The following is an 18,032-nucleotide window of genomic DNA, read 5'->3' on the forward strand; positions in this document are numbered from 1 at the left end:
GTTGAACTCGATAGTTTACACTACCTTAAGCGGTATTATTGTTCGAAATTATTTTTTAACGTTACGAATATGAATTAAGTTTATCATAAACTTGGATACATTTCCAGGAGCATTTACCATATGCGGACGATTCGAACGCGGTGACTCCAATGAGCGAAGAAAACGGTGCCATCGTCATGCCTTTATCGTATACCAATTTAGGTTCAAGACACAGTAGTTATACGTCGCATACATCTCGGATTACCTATACGTCCCACGCAGATTTGTTCAAACCGCCCGTGACCAAAGAAAGCCAACTGAGGTCAAGATCAGCCAGAAATTATAATTATCCTGCCGAGCAGAGATATTACAAAGATGTAAGTTACACAAAACGAACCTATTAATAAGTCATTAACTGATTACAGATTACATTCTAAAATAGATATAAAAAATAGTTAACTTGTTCTTTTTTTACCGGGGTTAGGTCTTACTCGTTTATCTAATACGAAAACGTATAAGTAATTTTAATAATAATATTTGATACACAATGTAATTAATCTAACAAATCTCACATAAATTAATAGGGTCACGCTTTTATGGTATTCAAAATTTTAGACTTGGGTTTCTTGTCACGTGCAAAATAAGCGAGTGACCTAACAATATGGTAAAAAATTTGTCAATAAATCACCTGTGCACATTATGTTGTGTTAATATTCTAAACTAAATCAAATTAAAATTATAAAAAATATTGTGATCCTTATTTCGAACCATGGAAACTTTTTTAACTAGTCGTTTTTAATAGTCGCTTAACAAAACACATATTTTATTAACTAATGTTATAATTGTATTACATTTCAATCAGAATGTGATAATTACGACTCATGTACGATTACATTTTCAGGAGGAATATGATTCTGGTTCAATGTCCAAATCCAAACAGCAAGTAGACGAATGTAGTTACAACGAACCGCAAAAGCACGCCATTGTCGACATGAGAGGTACGCTTGTAGATTTTTTAACACCTACTCACCTATCCCTGTAATTGTTTGTACCAATGCTTGTCAGTAAAGTGAATCATTTGATTTCAGACGTTATGGTCTTAAACGATATTATTGAACAAGCAGCCGGTCGACAGAGTAGGGCCAGCGAAAAAGAAGGTACGATTCACTTCTGCGAACGTCACGTATTTATTTTGTTAACTGTTTTGTTATCATCTACGTGTAACTTTTCTCCAGCTGTGTGTGTGTGTATGTGTGTATAACCCCATCTATGATCTATCAGAAAACCAAACGCTGTATAAACAAATACTCGCTAGCATCCCTTATTGACTTGCATGAGTTAAGCGCATACTATTATCTAATATCTTTCAAAGGACCCGGTAGTAATCACAATTATTGTTGATATTAAATAATAAATGTATTATGACTATTTGGTCATCTTTATCCAAAGAGCACATGGGAATATTAATACTGTACATTTAATCGACACAACATTTTCTCGTACATTACTCTTAATATAACTAACTGCTTACTCAGTACTTTGGTCTCTATGCATGACTTTTATTTCATCTCTTCTGTCTAATGTAAAACTATGGAAACTATTGTCCAAGAGTCTTCAAAAATTATTAGTAATTTCATTATCTTATCGTAGTGTAAAAGCATTTAAAAACGCTTTTTTTAAATTGATCATAGTTAAGTTGTTTTAATAAAAACTACAGTTACTTATACTATAAATACTAGCTTGATTAACTTTGTATAATTAGTTACGTATTTTTAGTAGAAACCGTTTGACAGTAAATTTAATATTTCTTCTTTACAGTAATATGCTTAGGTTTTACGCAATGTTATTTGTCAACCTTTTTTTTAAATTGCAATACATTTAGTTTGTAGTTTGTTAAGTATTAAGTATTGTGTTATAAATTGAATCCCAAAAAATACTACAAAGCAATTTTAATTATTACATAGATATATAGAAAAACATAAATTAATGAAACACATTTTAGCAGTAATATTAAATATTATAATTATTAAACTAGTAAAACAAATTGCAGCGAGTAAAATTAGTTTTATATTCAATTAAACTACAGTTTAATCATAGGTATCTAATATTAAATCTACACTATCCATTTTTCATCATTTCAAAATATTTATAGTTAAAATTATAATATAAGTAAAAATCATCAACATTCTCATGTCTTTCAAATAGTTTTAAGGGAAAGTAATAAAAATACTTTAAAACCTCATATGACTTAGTTTAACTTTAACGTATTAAATGTGTATCTTAATTACTATATAAACATAATTTACTTGATATAAAGATGTGTTATTATTCAGATTTTTTTTACTGTAGTGTTTTAAATATTTAAAAAACTTGAATGATATAAACTTAGGCATCTACCGTTTCAGTCCGACTTTCAGATCCAAAATCCATTTTCAAAGAATTATTTTCTATCAACTATAAATGATTACCCAGCCATAAATAATTATGGTACTTTCTAAAAAAATAACTATTGGGAAGTATAAAATTATAATTTTAATAATAAAAGTATACAATTTATTCAAATTTTAAGTAATATTTTAAGGTCTAATTTTTAGTACTTTACGCAAGCAATAAGATAAATATTAGTCGTTTTTACTAGTAGAACTAGTGTTTTTAAATAAATACTCATTGGAAATCATTATTAATTACATTACTACGATAAAAGCATAATATTACAATCTATTTGAAATAAGTATTAAACATTTTTTTTGTGTATTTTTATTTGTTATTTATGTAATCTGTTGCAATGCAGAGCAATAAGCATAATATATGTAGTATTTACAAAGATCAGATTGACAGAGCGAAGAGGCCTTCTAGTGAAGGAATTTTAATAATTTACCAAAAATATGTCGAAGACTAGTAATTTGTTATGTTTAAAAGTGTAGATTTAATATGCATATTTATTTTTTTCTACAGACTCTTGAATAATTATACACATGAAAAAAGCTTAAATTGTAAACTAAAGCATAGTTTTAATAAAAAAAAGTGCTGAGATAGTAAATGTATGTTATATTAATAGTAATACCGGGGGGTACTCTCGTGGGTGCATGGGGTACAGTGTCCACGGTGTACGTGTTTCCCACAGATGAAGAGGCTGACGAAGGAGCTGAAGAAGAAGAAGACGACGAAGACGAAGAGCCAACGTTTCGCGAGAAATTTCAAGTATGGCTATTGAAGTTCATAGATACATTCTGCGTGTGGGATTGCGGTTGGCCGTGGCTTATGTTTCAGCAAGGACTGGCGTTTATAGTGTTCGACCCGTTTGTTGAGCTTTATATCACGCTATGCATCGTCGTTAACACGCTGTTTATGGCTCTCGATCACCACGAAATGGATCCCGATTTGGATTTCATTCTGAACAAAGCTAATGTTGTAAGTGTGTTAAAACTATCCGACTAAACCACATAAAATCCTCGAATAAAACATGTGCACATTGTCTTAACTTCTATACAGCAAAAATGGTATATTAAATGCGGTATTTGTTCCACCCGTGCAATTACGTCATCTAGTTGTCCCTGATATATTTTGTCTGATCGATGCAATTGATTTCTAGTTTTTTAGCGCTACGTTCGGCGTAGAAGCAGCCCTCAAACTTATGGCTATGAGTCCAAAATATTACTTCCAAATGGGTTGGAATATCTTCGATTTTATCATTGTCGTACTGTCTGTGGTAGAGTTGCTGTCGGCCGGCTATCAAGGTCTTTCAGTTTTGCGGTCTTTTCGTTTGGTAACTACACTATTTAATATTATTTCAATAAAGAATGTTTAACAACAAGTGTATAATTTCTAAACAATTACAGCTCCGAGTGTTTAAGTTGGCGAAATCATGGCCAACATTAAATCTGTTAATATCGATTATGGGTCGAACGATTGGCGCATTGGGTAATCTTACGTTCGTGTTGTGCATAATTATATTTATATTTGCTGTCATGGGCATGCAACTATTTGGTAAAAACTACACAGGTAACACTGTTATAATTATTTCGCTAACAAACTTCTCGTTTATGACTTGATGTATTTTTCGTTTAGAAAAAATGTACTTATTCAAAGACCAAGAGCTCCCCAGATGGAACTTTACCGACTTTCTTCATTCATTCATGATCGTATTTAGAGTATTGTGTGGCGAGTGGATTGAGTCTATGTGGGACTGTCTGCTTGTGGGCGAACCAACTTGCATACCGTTTTTTTTAGCTACAGTTGTCATCGGTAACCTTGTGGTGGGTACCTAACTTATTAATCACACATTTAAATAGTAATATTTAAAATTATTTTAGTTATATCAACGTGGAAACCGTTTTTATTGATAATTAATATTTAGTTATTATTATGATATTTACTTTTAATGTACTTGATTTTTGCTATTTTTTTTTTATTATAATTTATATTACATCTAAAAAAAACTTTAAGCAACTTATGGTTATATATGTATATAGTAAATAAATAAATATTTAAACTCTTCGTCGGTTAGGTTAGGACAGAGTCCGTCGTTAGCGCTGAAATTCACAACATTGTTGCCGAAGTGCATAAACGCATAATGTGTATTATTTTTATGTTTAAGGGTTTAAATATTCATTTCTTTACTAAACAATAAATTCAAAACTAAATATATTTAGCGAGCTGCCTTTTATTAAAGGTTTCCATTCGTCACGATTTACTTATCCGTAGATGTATTTAGGTATATAGAATTGTTTTACAACAATTCAAATTTTAAGATATCATTGTATTTTGGATCTGTCTTTTTTTAATAAAAAATATCTTACCCCCCAGTGTTTAGCCATTTGTAAATTTAACTGTCAAAATTTACCTATTTTTTCATTAAAATATCATTCAAAATTTTATATACATACCAAGTAGATGTGACTGTATGGCGAGAAGTTGGACGATTAATAATATTAGAATATATAAAATAAAAAATTTTAATGCATAATATATTTTTTTTTAAAACGTGTTTGTAATTATTTAGGTGCTAAACCTTTTCTTGGCGTTACTGTTGAGTAATTTTGGTTCATCGAACTTATCAGTACCTACTGCCGATAGCGATACGAATAAGATCACCGAAGCATTCGAACGCATTGGTCGGTTCAACAAATGGGTAAAAAATCTATTGCTGAATTTCCTGAAAGCGCTCAGAGCAAAACTTACCAATCAAATATCAGTTCAGGCGTCAGGTGAGGCCTGCCTAAACTACAGTTGGGACCAAGGTTAATCCCTTATTGCCTTTCAAATGATCATATTATTGTTTTCTTTTGTTTTGTTTGTCATAGCTATGAAAATGTTTTATAGTTTTATTGCATGAAATATTATATTTCAGTATACATATTAATAAAAAAAATTAAAATCATTAATATCAATAAATTACCAAATACAGTTTTGTTATGCTACTAGAACAACTAACAACATTATATAATAAAAAAAACAATTATGTTTATAAAAATAATAAATCATTTACTTAGTAGATAGTATATACTTAGTATATTTGGCACACGTGTAATATTTAAAACCTAAAGGTCTATATTTTACGCTGCATTGTAAACATGTTTTTGTGTGTACGATTCCAATGTAATTTAACTCTTATTTTTACATTGAAATCATAAGTACGAAAATAGTTGAATTATGCGACGTACAATATAGACCACTCACCGAAAAAAAAACATAGTTGAACTAACTAGGTGTGGATTTTTTCTGTGTTGTGTTTATTTAACTTTGATTTTGACAGTTATAATACATATTTTATAACTTACAGGTCGCAACAGAGAAATCGATTTAGATGCTGACGACGTTATTATAGATGGCATGATGTCCTATAAAGATAGTAAAGACCAAATAGAAGTGACTATTGGTGATGGCATGGAACTAACTATTCCGGGTAAATACAAACAGTTAAAATATACCTATTTCACCGAATCATACGATGAACGAAAAATTTAGTTGGTTAAATAATTTAGGTACTTGGTAGTATATTATTATAATACGTAACTTTTATTTTTAAGGTGATGTTAAACAAAAAAGTAAAACAAATCAAGTTGGGAATTCAATAGGAAATCATCAAGGAAATACTTTTGGAAACAAATACAATAAAGAAAGTTTCGATATGGACAGTGTAAAGTAATACAGTTATTTTTAAAAATTCTATAAAAAAAAATTTAACAAACTTTACAACAAATATGACCATTTGTATAATTTAACGCTTAAGGGGAACGAAAAGCGTTATTTATTATAGGGCAACGGATAGGCAATATTTGACAACACTTGATTTGGTTAACATTTTTGCTGATTAATTTTAAGGTGAAAAATATTTTTTTAATTATACAAATTCTAAAGTTATTTTCCACTGATTTATAGCGAAAGTTTAATAAAAAATTACTTTCGTAGAAATGATTATCTTATCTATTGGACGGATTCAAATTTTTTTTATGTAAAGCTTACTATTTTTTCTATAGGGGGGTAAAAGGCAAATTTTTGATTTAGCTATTAGAAAATTAGTTAGGCCTATTAGAAAAAACTAAATAATAGTAAAAATATAAACGCTTATAGTAAAATTTGAATAACAAAAATAAATAATCAGCCTTTTAGACCTCATAGAGAGAAAATGTTAAACTTTATAACCAAAAACAGGTTTTTTTCGAAATCGGTTTGGTAGACACTTCAGAAAGGGACTTAGTCTTTTTATGTTTATTTTTATAAAATTTGGCGCTTTTCGTTCCTTTTAATTTTGATCTTCTACATAAAATATGTGTGATAGTTATGAAATTTTTTTTTTTTTAACTTAAATTTGTATTCAAATAAAATTGTTAACAAATCATTAAAAATAAATTGTTTACAGATGCTAGCAGATATTTAATTGGACTGTTGTCTGTTAGTCACTTCAGTTCACAGATCGTCTACATCACTATTTAGGAAAACAGCTCACATTCTTTTGGACGTATTATAAAAAAAAAATGAAGAAAAAACAATAATCGAGCCAATGCAAGAGCACTGAAAAAAATTAACCAATTTCTAACTTCATTATTAGTATTTCGTACTAGACACGATGTGATTGTAATTAATGAAACGCGCAGAGTTATTGAGAGAGTAGTCGACAATTTGGTACAATTAACAAAAAATGTTAAAATTAGTAATAGGAAAACAGGTAAAATTATTAGCTTACAAGAATGACATATAAATATAATGTTTTTATATATAAATGTATATAAAAAAAACGCGGTAACCCATCTTGACAACTCTGTGCGTTGCAAGCCGGTACAGTGCAGGAAATTATTTTGAGAATATTTGCGTACATACATTGCACGTGCATTTTCAAAAGCCAATGGTTGTTTTTAGGTAGGTCTGTGATGAGACGTCGAAGAGCTTAAGCTGTATTCGCTAAAGTATATTTACAATATTATTATTATCTTATGTAAAATTATTATACATTACGGAACGTCATTTTGGTAACCTAAACAATAGAAAAATTGTTTAAAAAAGTTAGTATTTAAGCTCAACATGCTTTTTCGATAAATTGTATCACGATTTGTATGTTTTTCTAAAATACACAAATAATATTGTAGCAATAGCCTGTAAATAATTAAAGAAAAAAAGTGAATAGGTTAAATAGTAAATACGTAAAACAATATATCTAATAAGGCTTTATTCAACCAACTATTTTTTAAATTAACAAAACAATAGTATAATCATGAAAAATAAACAAAATAAAATACGTCGTTAAAAATAAAAATTATCTGTGATATTTCTAAATTCGTCGTATCTGTGATTGAACTTTAGTTTTTTTCATCCGTTTTTCAATTAAAAGATTTATTTAATTGTTATTTTTCGTTCATGGACGAACATTTTTTTCAAGATAAAATAAATTAATATTTAATGTACATAACAAACGAATTAATTTGTAAAAAAAATTAATAATAATAACATGAAATATTTATTAGTACTTAGTTTATTAAACTACTGTCTAAACACTAACATACCTATATTATTTTAATTAAGCTTGATTCTGTGTTGCGTTTTTCCGATCCTCTACGATATTGATAAGTAAAAATATAGGATTCAAATTAATATGTGAACACCAATATAAAAATAACATCAAGCGCTTTAGGCAAAATTTAACTTTAACGATACATACTTTGTTATTTTCTGTAGCTAAAATTGTTATTATCTGTTAAGTTTTTAGTTGTATGTATGTTTAATTTATTAGTTAAAACGGAGTTACCAAAATGACGTCGCTTTTGCTTTAAGAGCATTCAATAGTATCCATTTTATTCCTTTAAAAAAAACAAGAAAAAACAATTTAAAACAATAATAAATGCTTGACTCAATCACTTGAAAACGCACAAATTTTGTAACGATGCATTTTTATGAAGAAAAAAGACAACCAATTAAACTTGTCCTATAATACGCACTGTTATTTATAGATTCGGAATTTGTAATACTGTACGGTTATGTTTAAAAACCGTTTTGTTACACTTTTGAACGTTGTTGAAAGTTTTAAGTTTAAGAAAATATTGTAAAAAAAATTGTTAATTGATGGATGATAATAAGTATTGTGTAAACAAATTTATTACGGACGATTTTTGCTTAAGGGTTAATACAATTATTATTTTTCCGCCTACTTTTTAAGAAACGTTATTATTATTATTGTTTCGGGGTAATTTTTACTAAAATGATAATAATAATTATAAAAAAATTAATTCAATTATATTGTTATCTGCTGTATCTGAGACGAGGACAACGCTGAATACTGTAAACAAAATATGTATGCGACGTTTTTCGCACCGGCATGTCCTTCCCTCTTTGACGGTACGAAAATTGTCGGATAATATTGCCTACGAATATTTTTTAACATTGTACATTTCATATTTTGCAATAATTTGTTTGTCTCTTTAATAAAAAAAAAGTTGAAAATATATAATGTGTCTTATTTTACAACTACTATTGCAACTGCTTATTAGCTATTTTGATACTTTATTGCTTACGTTCAATACAACATAAAATCAATAAATGTAGGTGAATGACAACAAACCTAACCTAACAGGTTTAGATATCGAATTAATATCTATGCAATTTCGTATTAATTTTATGAAAACTAAAAAAAAGATTAAGAAACAACTTAAGATAACCAACCGTTTTTTAATAAGTAAAGTGTAGTCAGTTTTTTAATAAAATAATTAGCTAAAATATTCAAAGTGGTATAATAATATATCAAAAAGTAATCCATATTTATTACTTGTTTCCAAATCCTACAACGCAGTTTGTGACCGGAACCTAGAACATGGGATCTTTAACAATCTTAAACGATGTAGGATGGATAGTACTGCGATATAAGAAGTGAGTTACAAATGTTTCGAAAGCATAAAAGTCCTAGTGAATAACAATACAGAAATACGAGTTTGTCTATTCAAAATTGTATTGTTCGTCGTCTGAAGAAGTAAACACGTTCAACTTGTTTTAATATTTTATAATTTCTTATAATTAGTCAAATGAAACAAAACATTTTTTTTTTAATAGTATATAATAAACACATAATCGAAATGTATAAAAAAAAGTTAATTATCACTTTATGTAATATATAAAATAATAATTAATTTTTTTATTAAGCTTAAGAACAAAGTTGGTACAATAGCTTCCGTAGAATTATAACAAATTATAATTACTATGTTTATAATATGAACAAATATTTTACAAAACATTAACAATTATATAAATATTAATGTATTTCTTAGTGCGTTATTTATTTTTAACAATAACCAAAGACCAATTAAAATATTTAAAATTAAAAACATAAGCTCTTGTACATTCTTTATTTTCTTATGAACTAGAAAATAAAGGCGTAAACGTTTCATATCACAGCATTCATTATACAAAAAGAGAATATTAATGTAGTATATTATTATTTATCATGATGAGGTGAGGAGGTTTATCCTTATGAAGTAAGTGTCAAATTTTCAAACATTATTGTGGAAAAGCTATTAAATATTTAAGCTTCAGCCGTACACCGACTGCATAATTTAACGATAATTATTAGTACTGATCTTTTGATAGGAAACAAATGAAAAAAATAGAACTGCGCGTCCTCTTAGACGTCGGCTAATTTTGAGCTTTTAGACGATGACCTCGAATGGATTACTACCTTGTGCCCGTTTTTGGTGACAAATCCATCGCTTTCCACTAGTACTGCTGTCTGACGGCCATCTGGTGACGTAGCCTCGTCACCGCAATCTTCGGCTGCCTGGCGCTTTTCCTTAGCAAACTTTAGCCAAGTCTTTTGTATGATTATCGCACAGTAAACCTCACGCATACGCCACAGCGTTGAGCTAATTGGCTCGTATCCCGCCTCTTCGGGCCTCGTTTGAATTTCGCTGATTTCGGCAACGGTCTCGATAATGGGATTGCCCTTACGCGCAAAGAAGTCCTTGGTTAGCGCGTCCAGGATATCCACGCAGTAGATCAGGTCACCCTTACATATTGGTATATCCATGGACACGATTTTGTACTTATTTGGCTTGTGAATCTTAAGAGGTGGCTCCAATATATCCAGAAAGTCGGACAGCTGGTCGTATTGGATGTACCGGGTGCCGTCAGGGTCAAAGTGCTGCCATATCTCGTAGTACATGTCGTAGTCGTCGTCAGTTAGACCCTCTTGGACGTCTTCCGTTGCCTGCGAGTAGTTTTCCAAGATCACTGCGATGTACATATTGATCACGATTAAGAAATTGATCACTAGGTACGAGAGCAAGAACGCTGTGCCCACAGTCGTGTTACCGCAGCTTCCCGTGATGCCCATCTCCAAGTTAGGCTTAATGCAGTTGTCTTCGTTGGTTATTCCATCCAACACGGCGTCCCAACCCGAAGACGTGGACAACTAAATAACACAAATAAATACATGCTTCATTGATAAAAAAAAAACTAGTTTGAATTAAAACAACACTAAGGCTCACTCACCATAAACAACAGAATCATTGACTGACCAAACGTACGGAAATTGTAATCTTCATCCAAACCCCCATGACTAGATACGTTCATGAAAAACGACATGCCGAATATGGCAAATATGAACATAACCAAAAACAGTAGCAAGCATATGTTGAAAAGAGCCGGCAATGACATGGCCAATGCGAACAATAGCGTTCGGATACCTTTCGCTCCTTTTACCAAACGCAACACTCGTCCTACTTTGGCCACACGCACTACTCGCAGAAGGGTTGGTGATACGAAGTACGTCGAGATTAAGTCACTCAACACTAGACCTATACATTCAAAGTTAACAGGTTAGGTGCCTAAAACATTTTATTACACGATTGGCGATTACCTGCTAACGATAGTATAACCACGACGAAGTCGAACAAATTCCACGGTTCTTTAAAGTAATAATAACGCAATGCGAATATTTTTAGTAAACATTCCGCAGAAAATATAGCGATAAAAATTTGATTGAGTTTTTCCAGTACATAAGTGAATAATTGCGTCTGGTGGTAATGGTCTAAGGTCATTGTCAACATATTGAGACCGATAAACAACATGATGAGCATATCAAACTTCTTGTCCGTGACTATTTGGAAGACGATCGATTGTGGTCGCCACTTAAAAATAAAATTAATTTAAAATACATTATACTCGAATTATAATAAAACGGAATTATTATTTATTACCCTAGGCCTTGGTATAGCTTTTAGCGGCTTTTTCGAACTCATTTTTTTCATAGCGTTATAATATTTTTTTTGATCTTCCGTCATAAACATTTCGAGAGATGCGCCTGAAAATGATTTTTATTTACCATAATATCTATTAAATAGGTAATGCTTTATTTATACTATTTAATGAGGCTGATATTAAAAAAGATTACCAGTTTTTTTCTTCTGTTCGTTGAAATTATCAATTATCACTCCGATAAATAAGTTGAGAGTGAAAAATGAACCAAAAATGATAAAGAAAACAAAATAAAAATACATATAGTTGTTTATCTCACGTATTGGTTGTTTTCCATGCATCTGAAACCAACAATAGTACATTTTGTATCCGTAATTAACTTAGGTTAACGTTGTGCCAAGTACATACATCTCTCGAGTCCACGGCATCTCTCATGATTTCCATCCATCCGTTAAATGTAGCAACTTGGAAGAGACAAAGGTATGCATTTCCAACGTGATCGAAATTCATTTTTGAATTTTTCCACTCATAATTTTCAGCTAAGCAAACGTTTTTATCAGGAATAATTTCATGGCTAAGCGTTCTACCTTCTGTATCAACACACTGTAATAGTAAACACGTATTATACTTTAGGTAATTACATTTATAGTAATAATATATTAACTAAATAACCTTATAATATTTTCCAGCGAATAGCTGTACGCCCATAATAGCGAATATCAACCAAAATATCAAACACACCAAAAGTACGTTAAAGATACTCGGTATCGCTTGCACTAGTGCGTTCACCACTACCTAAATAGTAAAATTTGTATTAAACGCAAATTATATTTTCTGACTTAGACCCGTAGTTTCAGTAGTATTTAACTGGCAGATAACAATGGTTAAACGTCGACTAAACCCAACTGGTAGATATCACGTTTTTCGGTCGAAGAAATTGTTTATCTGTTGGATAAGGTGGTTCAATTGCTTGGTACCTTTTTTCCCGGTTAACACACTAACTGAAGAATAATATAATAACATAATATGATTAAAAAAAACGTGTTATTATTGTTTGCACGATTTTTTTAAAGTATCTTCCAATGTTCCAAGATATATCGTGTATATTTTTTTAAATGATTAATATGAAACACGTTGATTTGTTGTGTGACGATGACAGCTAAAGAATATTTAAATATTTAAATTACCAACGTAGACCTTACACTTTTTGGAAAAGAGGTCTTTGTTGCTTAAAGTCGTTATGAGGCAAATTTTAAACTTATCAATGGCAAAATAACGACACAACCCGATTTGGGACTATTATAAAAGTTCTGAAAAAAATTATGTTCCTATTATTGTAAAGTAGAAGTAGATTAAATTGGTAACATCTAAAAAACAATAAAATAATTTAATGGAGCTACTAGTAGTAAAATATGATAATTAGATGTTTATATTATATTATACAATTGAATAAATCTTATTTTTATGTATGGCTTAACACTATTTGATAACAAACAATCTGTTGGTTACCGTCCAAACGTAATCGACAAATTTTGTATCATTATCAACAAGACTCATTACTTTAACACAATTACTTTCAACTAACTAACCACAAGTTATCTAACAGTTGGATGAAAAGTGGTAAATGGCAAATGAAATATCTGGAGGTTAAACTACCTATTTTTAATTATCTGGTAGTTAGTTATCTACCAGATAAATGGAGTACTAAAAATCCGGGTCTTAGTTAAAATTAAAATTATATTATCATAAGTCGTTTGAGAATTTCTAAACACTATACAATACATACATCATGCATAAAAACTAGCCTATAAGCTATAAAAAGATACCGAACATGTCAAAAATAAATTACAAGCAGAAATATATGCAAAATAGGAGAATAACTTATTTTAGAATAAGCAGTATTTTTTATCCATTAATATAATAAAAAGAGCTTTATAATAATCATTCGATCTGATGTGCCCAAACTTTAGTTAATTAAATTTACATTGCGTAGCAGCTAAATTGCTGGCTAATGCCTAAAACTTAAGGAATGATCAGTGACATTACTATATCTTGTTTTATCGTTCATTGTAATTAACGTAGTCCTAAATCAAATTAATCAATGAAAATGTAGTCTAGCACTACGTTGTGGACAAACTAAAAACATTTCAATAATATTTATAAGTTGGATCTAAATAAAACTTATTCTTTAGCTTAGCGTTTGGAATAATACCGGAACTAAAACAATTATGTAAACCACAAAGAAAACTGAATCCAAACTTGTGTTTAAATTGTTAACCACGTACCCTCATGCCCTGCATTCTAGCCATAGCTCGTAGTGGTCGCAAAGCTCTTAGAGTTCGCATGGTTTTGAAAGCTTGAATTCCACTCGCTCCCAACAAGGCAGCCACAAAATTTATCAAGGACACCTGTGTGAAGTAGAGCCAAAGAAAATGCACACATAACAAAATGTATACACATATATCAACATTTTTAGCGCAGCAGTGCATCCCCACATACAATTAATACAAATATGCATATGTCATACGTAAATGATGTATAATGATATATTATTATACGGTAAATAGTATATCGATTTATTAATCGGTAAAGGTTTTTTTATTTGTATCGGCCGTCCATTCTTTAACCAAATTGACGTGTAACTTTTGTTGTACAATGCGCTTTGGAGCGAAAATATAAAATCATGAGCTCATAGCCAAGAGCAAAATTGCAGATGACCGAATTCATCATGAAACAATTAATGCACACGCATACGCACACAAAACATCTCAGGCAAAAAAATAAAACACTGCAAGTCAAAAAAGATAGGTAGTTGTTGTGTAGCGGCTGCGATATGGCAATTTATGACTATTAATAATAATCGTATATTATATCGGTTTCGTGGCTAATAGAAAGAATAAGTATCAAACACATTATATACACAATGGAAAAAAACACAAGTAGGTATAGTGAGATCCAAATCACAAATGTGCCTTTGTAGGCTCGTACTTACTCTCATACCCTCCCAACGGGACACCGCTCTCAGAGGCCTCAAAGCCCGAAGAGTCCTCATCGGCCTGAATGCCGGTATATCTGCAGCCCCTGCCCATATCGTTGCCAAGTTTACTAACGACAACTATAAGACAAGTCATTGACGTACGCCATAATGTTATTATGAAATACAGTGCAATATTTCAACGGAATGTACAAATCACGATGATAATATAACCTATTAGAAATATAACCCCCTAGCACATAGCTTGCTGCTTGTCCCCTTATTATAGTTTAGAAAATGTTCTAAAGTGATCATGAAAAAAAAATAATACATATTAAAATGAATAAAGCAAGTATTGTTTACCATAACTATTATGAAGTCGAGCCAGCACCAAGCATTTGTGAAGTAGTTGCGAAATCCTAATGCCAACCACTTGATCAACATCTCTAAAAAGAATATCACAGTGAATATTCTATCCATGTAATACAGAATATCTTGAAGTACTGGTCTGTGCTGCAGATTTACATCTTCTAAAGCCTGGAAACAAATTCCAAATAATTTTAATGTGTTTAATGTAATACATACGCGTTATTTTTTCATAGATACTATAAAAATCTGATCTCTTGTACAACGTATATCTAAAAACAAACAAGTTTAATTAAATAATAGTTTATAATTACCAAAGCAAGACTACTTAGAAGAATCATAGTGATAACAGCGGTTTCAAAATATTTATTTTCGATGAGCTGAAATGTTTTTAATCTAAGTTGAGTCCATCCCAACCAAAATGGGGTTTCTTCATCTCCCGCCAAAAATGGAAATTTCTTATAACAGTTTGGTGGGAAACAATCTTCCGGATAGTCTTCCTCTTCGAAAACGTCCTCTACCATTTCAACAGGATATTGTCCTTTACATAATTCTTCTTCGTTTAGTTCTTCACCAGTTAATTCATAATTTTCCTCCATTCCTATTTAGATAAAATTAAAAACAATTTAACAATTATTAAATTCATACATAAGACGAATGAATAAATGAACTAATATGAAATACCTGTTTGATCGATCTCTTCTTTACTAGAGTATTGTTTTTCTTCAACACTGTGTAAACTTCGTTTGCTCCCTTTATGACTTTCACTATCATAAGGGTCGTGCTCATGACTTCCGTAAGATTTTGCACTGTTGAAATAAAGTTTTCTTTTAATACAAACATAACAATTACTAAACACATCAATAATAGTTCTGAAAGAGAAAAATTATCAAATGCTTTGTAGCAAACTTGTAGTCGATTTTCAACAAATTTTAATTTTAAAAAACATTTTTGAAGCAACTTCAAACATCTAAAACTAATTATTCATGTCTCTGATTTGGTTTTGATTCTTTAGTTTTCCCATGACCCATGGAGTTATGTGTTAATAACTATGTACATGATTATAATTTATTGTTATAACACGATTTATTGGTGATAAATTGTTATTATTATTATTATTATTTATTAAAGGCACCCGAAGATGAAAATTCAGGAGGAGCCGAATATGATTTCGGATTTTGTAATAGATTTTGCGAATTTGAGGTATTGGATATTATATAATCTTTTTTCACTTGCAGAGAAGCTAGGAGGAGTTGTCCCCCCTGCCACTCCTTGCGGGTGCTCGTAATATTATGTATTATGTTATCGATCAGCAACCTGCTGTTGTGATATATCCACGATTAGAAAATAATTAAAATAACCGTTAGAAAACCATCAAGTAAAATTAATTTATATAAATTGCATTTACATAGAGTAATGGCAATTCAATATTGTTTGGCCGAACCAACAAATTACTTTGAAATAGATTTATTCAAATACAAAGTACGCTAATTTTTCTTTACTGTGCACTAAGACACATAATAATAATATTACGGTTTGTGTTGTATGGCATAGTGATAGTCCATGTACATATCGGATGTTAGGGGCTTGCCAATTGCGTAAAAATCTATATGAATGGCGCCACACTTGTTAAGGTATTATTATTGACTGACAAATAACGTTCGATATTTAATACACAAAACTAAAACAATAACATTCGCAATTTTGTTGGTTTTTTATTATTAGTACGTTTATTTTATTATGCATTCAGATGTTGTAGTTTATCTACCTAATAAGTAATAGCCATATTATTGACTAAAACTGTACATATTTTTATTTGGAATAGTTGACCATAAAATATTTATTGTTCATCTATAGTATACTAATAACTAACACAAATTTGTCCCTTACCTTTTAGTTTCATAATCGTATTTGTCTTTGGTGTAGCAATTTTTATCCGTATTGTTTTGATGCACACCAAATGAGTTGTACGAACTGCTGGTCTGTGGTTTCCTTTTTTTGTTTTTGTCTCCTCGAATGAGTAATTCCATACCATCTCCTATAGTCACGTCCAATTGTTCTTTTTTGTTTCGATAAATAATACCAGCGTCTAAAAGTTCTTCTATTCACCAAACAAATGTAAATTATTTCATAAGCGATCGAGAAGACAACAATTTATTATACCTAATACACTAATATGTATAACTTACCACTACTGTACATGCTCATTGCAGTTTATGCAAATATTCCGATCATTCACATAAACTATAAAAAATTATAGTTACATTGATATTTATTGTAAGTATAATAACAAACTAACAAAATAAAATAGTCATCACGAAATGGAAACGTTGTCAGCGTTAACCTACATTATGAACTGTAGTGTCCGTATTATCGATTTGTTCGCGCGTGCTGTGGTCGCTTGAGCGCTCTCGTTACATGTCCTAATCACAAGACATATGAAAAATCATATGATATCTATACTTATTGCATATTTGAAGATAAAAAAGAAACGAAAAAAATATTTCTATAAAAAATATTGATACGTAATTCAATTTTTCATAAACATTTAATTATCTAATAAAATAAGTAATTTTAAAAACAAAATTATTTTTCTTATATTTTATCTATCATCAAACATATCCTATAACTTCACAAAAAAAAAACTAACCTACAGTTGTACACTAAGTGGTGCTTTAGGAAAATTGGAAAATTTAATATAATACGAATTATATTAAATGTTGATACATCATAAGAAAATCATATTGCTGGTTAGGATAATGTTTTTAATATAACAATTTGTAAAATGCATTTATATTTATAACAAAATTTAATACTGAAACATTGAAAACAATAAAATTATAAAAATAAACTACTAATGTACAAATTACAAAAAAACAGATCGTTGAACGTTTTAAAAACAATTTATTCAATAAAATCAACTAAATAATTTTAGGTAAGTTAAATTATGCCTTCTGGAATGGTATAAAATATTGATCCTAGAACAAAAGGTTTATACCGTTTCTAAATGTCCAACATCAAAAATCAACATTTTTTA

The 18,032-nt window shown here is 30.1% G+C and overlaps 2 protein-coding genes across 17 annotated transcripts in view; one reads left to right on the plus strand and one right to left on the minus strand.

Annotated features, from left to right (window-relative positions):
* LOC126835734 (sodium channel protein para-like) overlaps nt 1–8,882 on the plus strand; it is a 50,381-nt gene extending 41,499 nt beyond the window's left edge. For 4 of the 13 annotated variants that reach the window (XM_050568504.1, XM_050568514.1, XM_050568509.1 and 1 more), the window contains 11 exons: nt 108–356; nt 881–977; nt 1,068–1,136; nt 3,077–3,390; nt 3,572–3,745; nt 3,819–3,981; nt 4,048–4,235; nt 4,982–5,219; nt 5,762–5,884; nt 6,009–6,118; nt 6,842–8,882. In XM_050568504.1, coding sequence (XP_050424461.1) covers nt 108–356; nt 881–977; nt 1,068–1,136; nt 3,077–3,390; nt 3,572–3,745; nt 3,819–3,981; nt 4,048–4,235; nt 4,982–5,219; nt 5,762–5,884; nt 6,009–6,118; nt 6,842–6,859 — 1,743 coding nt within the window. In that variant the 3' untranslated portion in view covers nt 6,860–8,882. Of the gene's footprint in view, nt 1–107; nt 357–880; nt 978–1,067; nt 1,137–3,076; nt 3,391–3,571; nt 3,746–3,818; nt 3,982–4,047; nt 4,236–4,981; nt 5,220–5,761; nt 5,885–6,008; nt 6,128–6,841 lie in introns of those variants that run through there. The other 9 variants (XM_050568508.1, XM_050568517.1, XM_050568511.1 and 6 more) reach the window with 6 other exon arrangements.
* An 830-nt stretch (nt 8,883–9,712) lies between these two features.
* Nucleotides 9,713–17,339, minus strand: LOC126835519 (sodium channel protein para-like). Of its 4 annotated transcripts, none has more exons than XM_050568174.1 (13): nt 17,185–17,339; nt 16,886–17,096; nt 15,680–15,804; nt 15,310–15,596; nt 14,993–15,166; nt 14,648–14,770; nt 12,328–12,450; nt 12,064–12,258; nt 11,852–11,996; nt 11,658–11,761; nt 11,318–11,588; nt 10,951–11,255; nt 9,713–10,870 (listed from the first exon to the last, which is right to left on the minus strand). In XM_050568174.1, exons 1-13 carry the CDS (start codon nt 17,201–17,203, stop codon nt 10,085–10,087), a joined length of 2,868 nt encoding a protein of 955 aa, XP_050424131.1. In that variant the 5' UTR covers nt 17,204–17,339; the 3' UTR covers nt 9,713–10,084. The 4 variants fall into 4 exon arrangements, with proteins under 4 accessions (XP_050424131.1, XP_050424133.1, XP_050424130.1 ...); XM_050568173.1 differs by lacking the exon at nt 14,648–14,770 and adding an exon at nt 13,941–14,063 and having other exon boundaries at nt 9,714–10,870; XM_050568176.1 differs by lacking the exons at nt 12,328–12,450; nt 14,648–14,770 and adding an exon at nt 13,941–14,063.
* Nucleotides 17,340–18,032: the final 693 nt, after the last annotated feature.

The sequence above is a fragment of the Adelges cooleyi genome, unplaced genomic scaffold, assembly GCF_023614345.1.
Source record: "Adelges cooleyi isolate 19-005CV unplaced genomic scaffold, UGA_ACOO_1.1 ACOO_flye_CR_arks_rails_tigmint_CR_PRNA_23, whole genome shotgun sequence".
Lineage (NCBI taxonomy): Eukaryota > Metazoa > Arthropoda > Insecta > Hemiptera > Adelgidae > Adelges > Adelges cooleyi.

Excerpts from the sequence above, each read along its gene's own strand:
- LOC126835519 (XM_050568174.1), bottom strand. Across the intron at positions 11,997-12,063 it reads ATGCCGTGGACTCGAGAGAT|ATGCATGGAAAACAACCAAT; the intron begins GTATGTACTTGG and ends TGTTGGTTTCAG. Across the intron at positions 11,762-11,851 it reads CGAACAGAAGAAAAAAACTG|GCGCATCTCTCGAAATGTTT; the intron begins GTAATCTTTTTT and ends AATCATTTTCAG.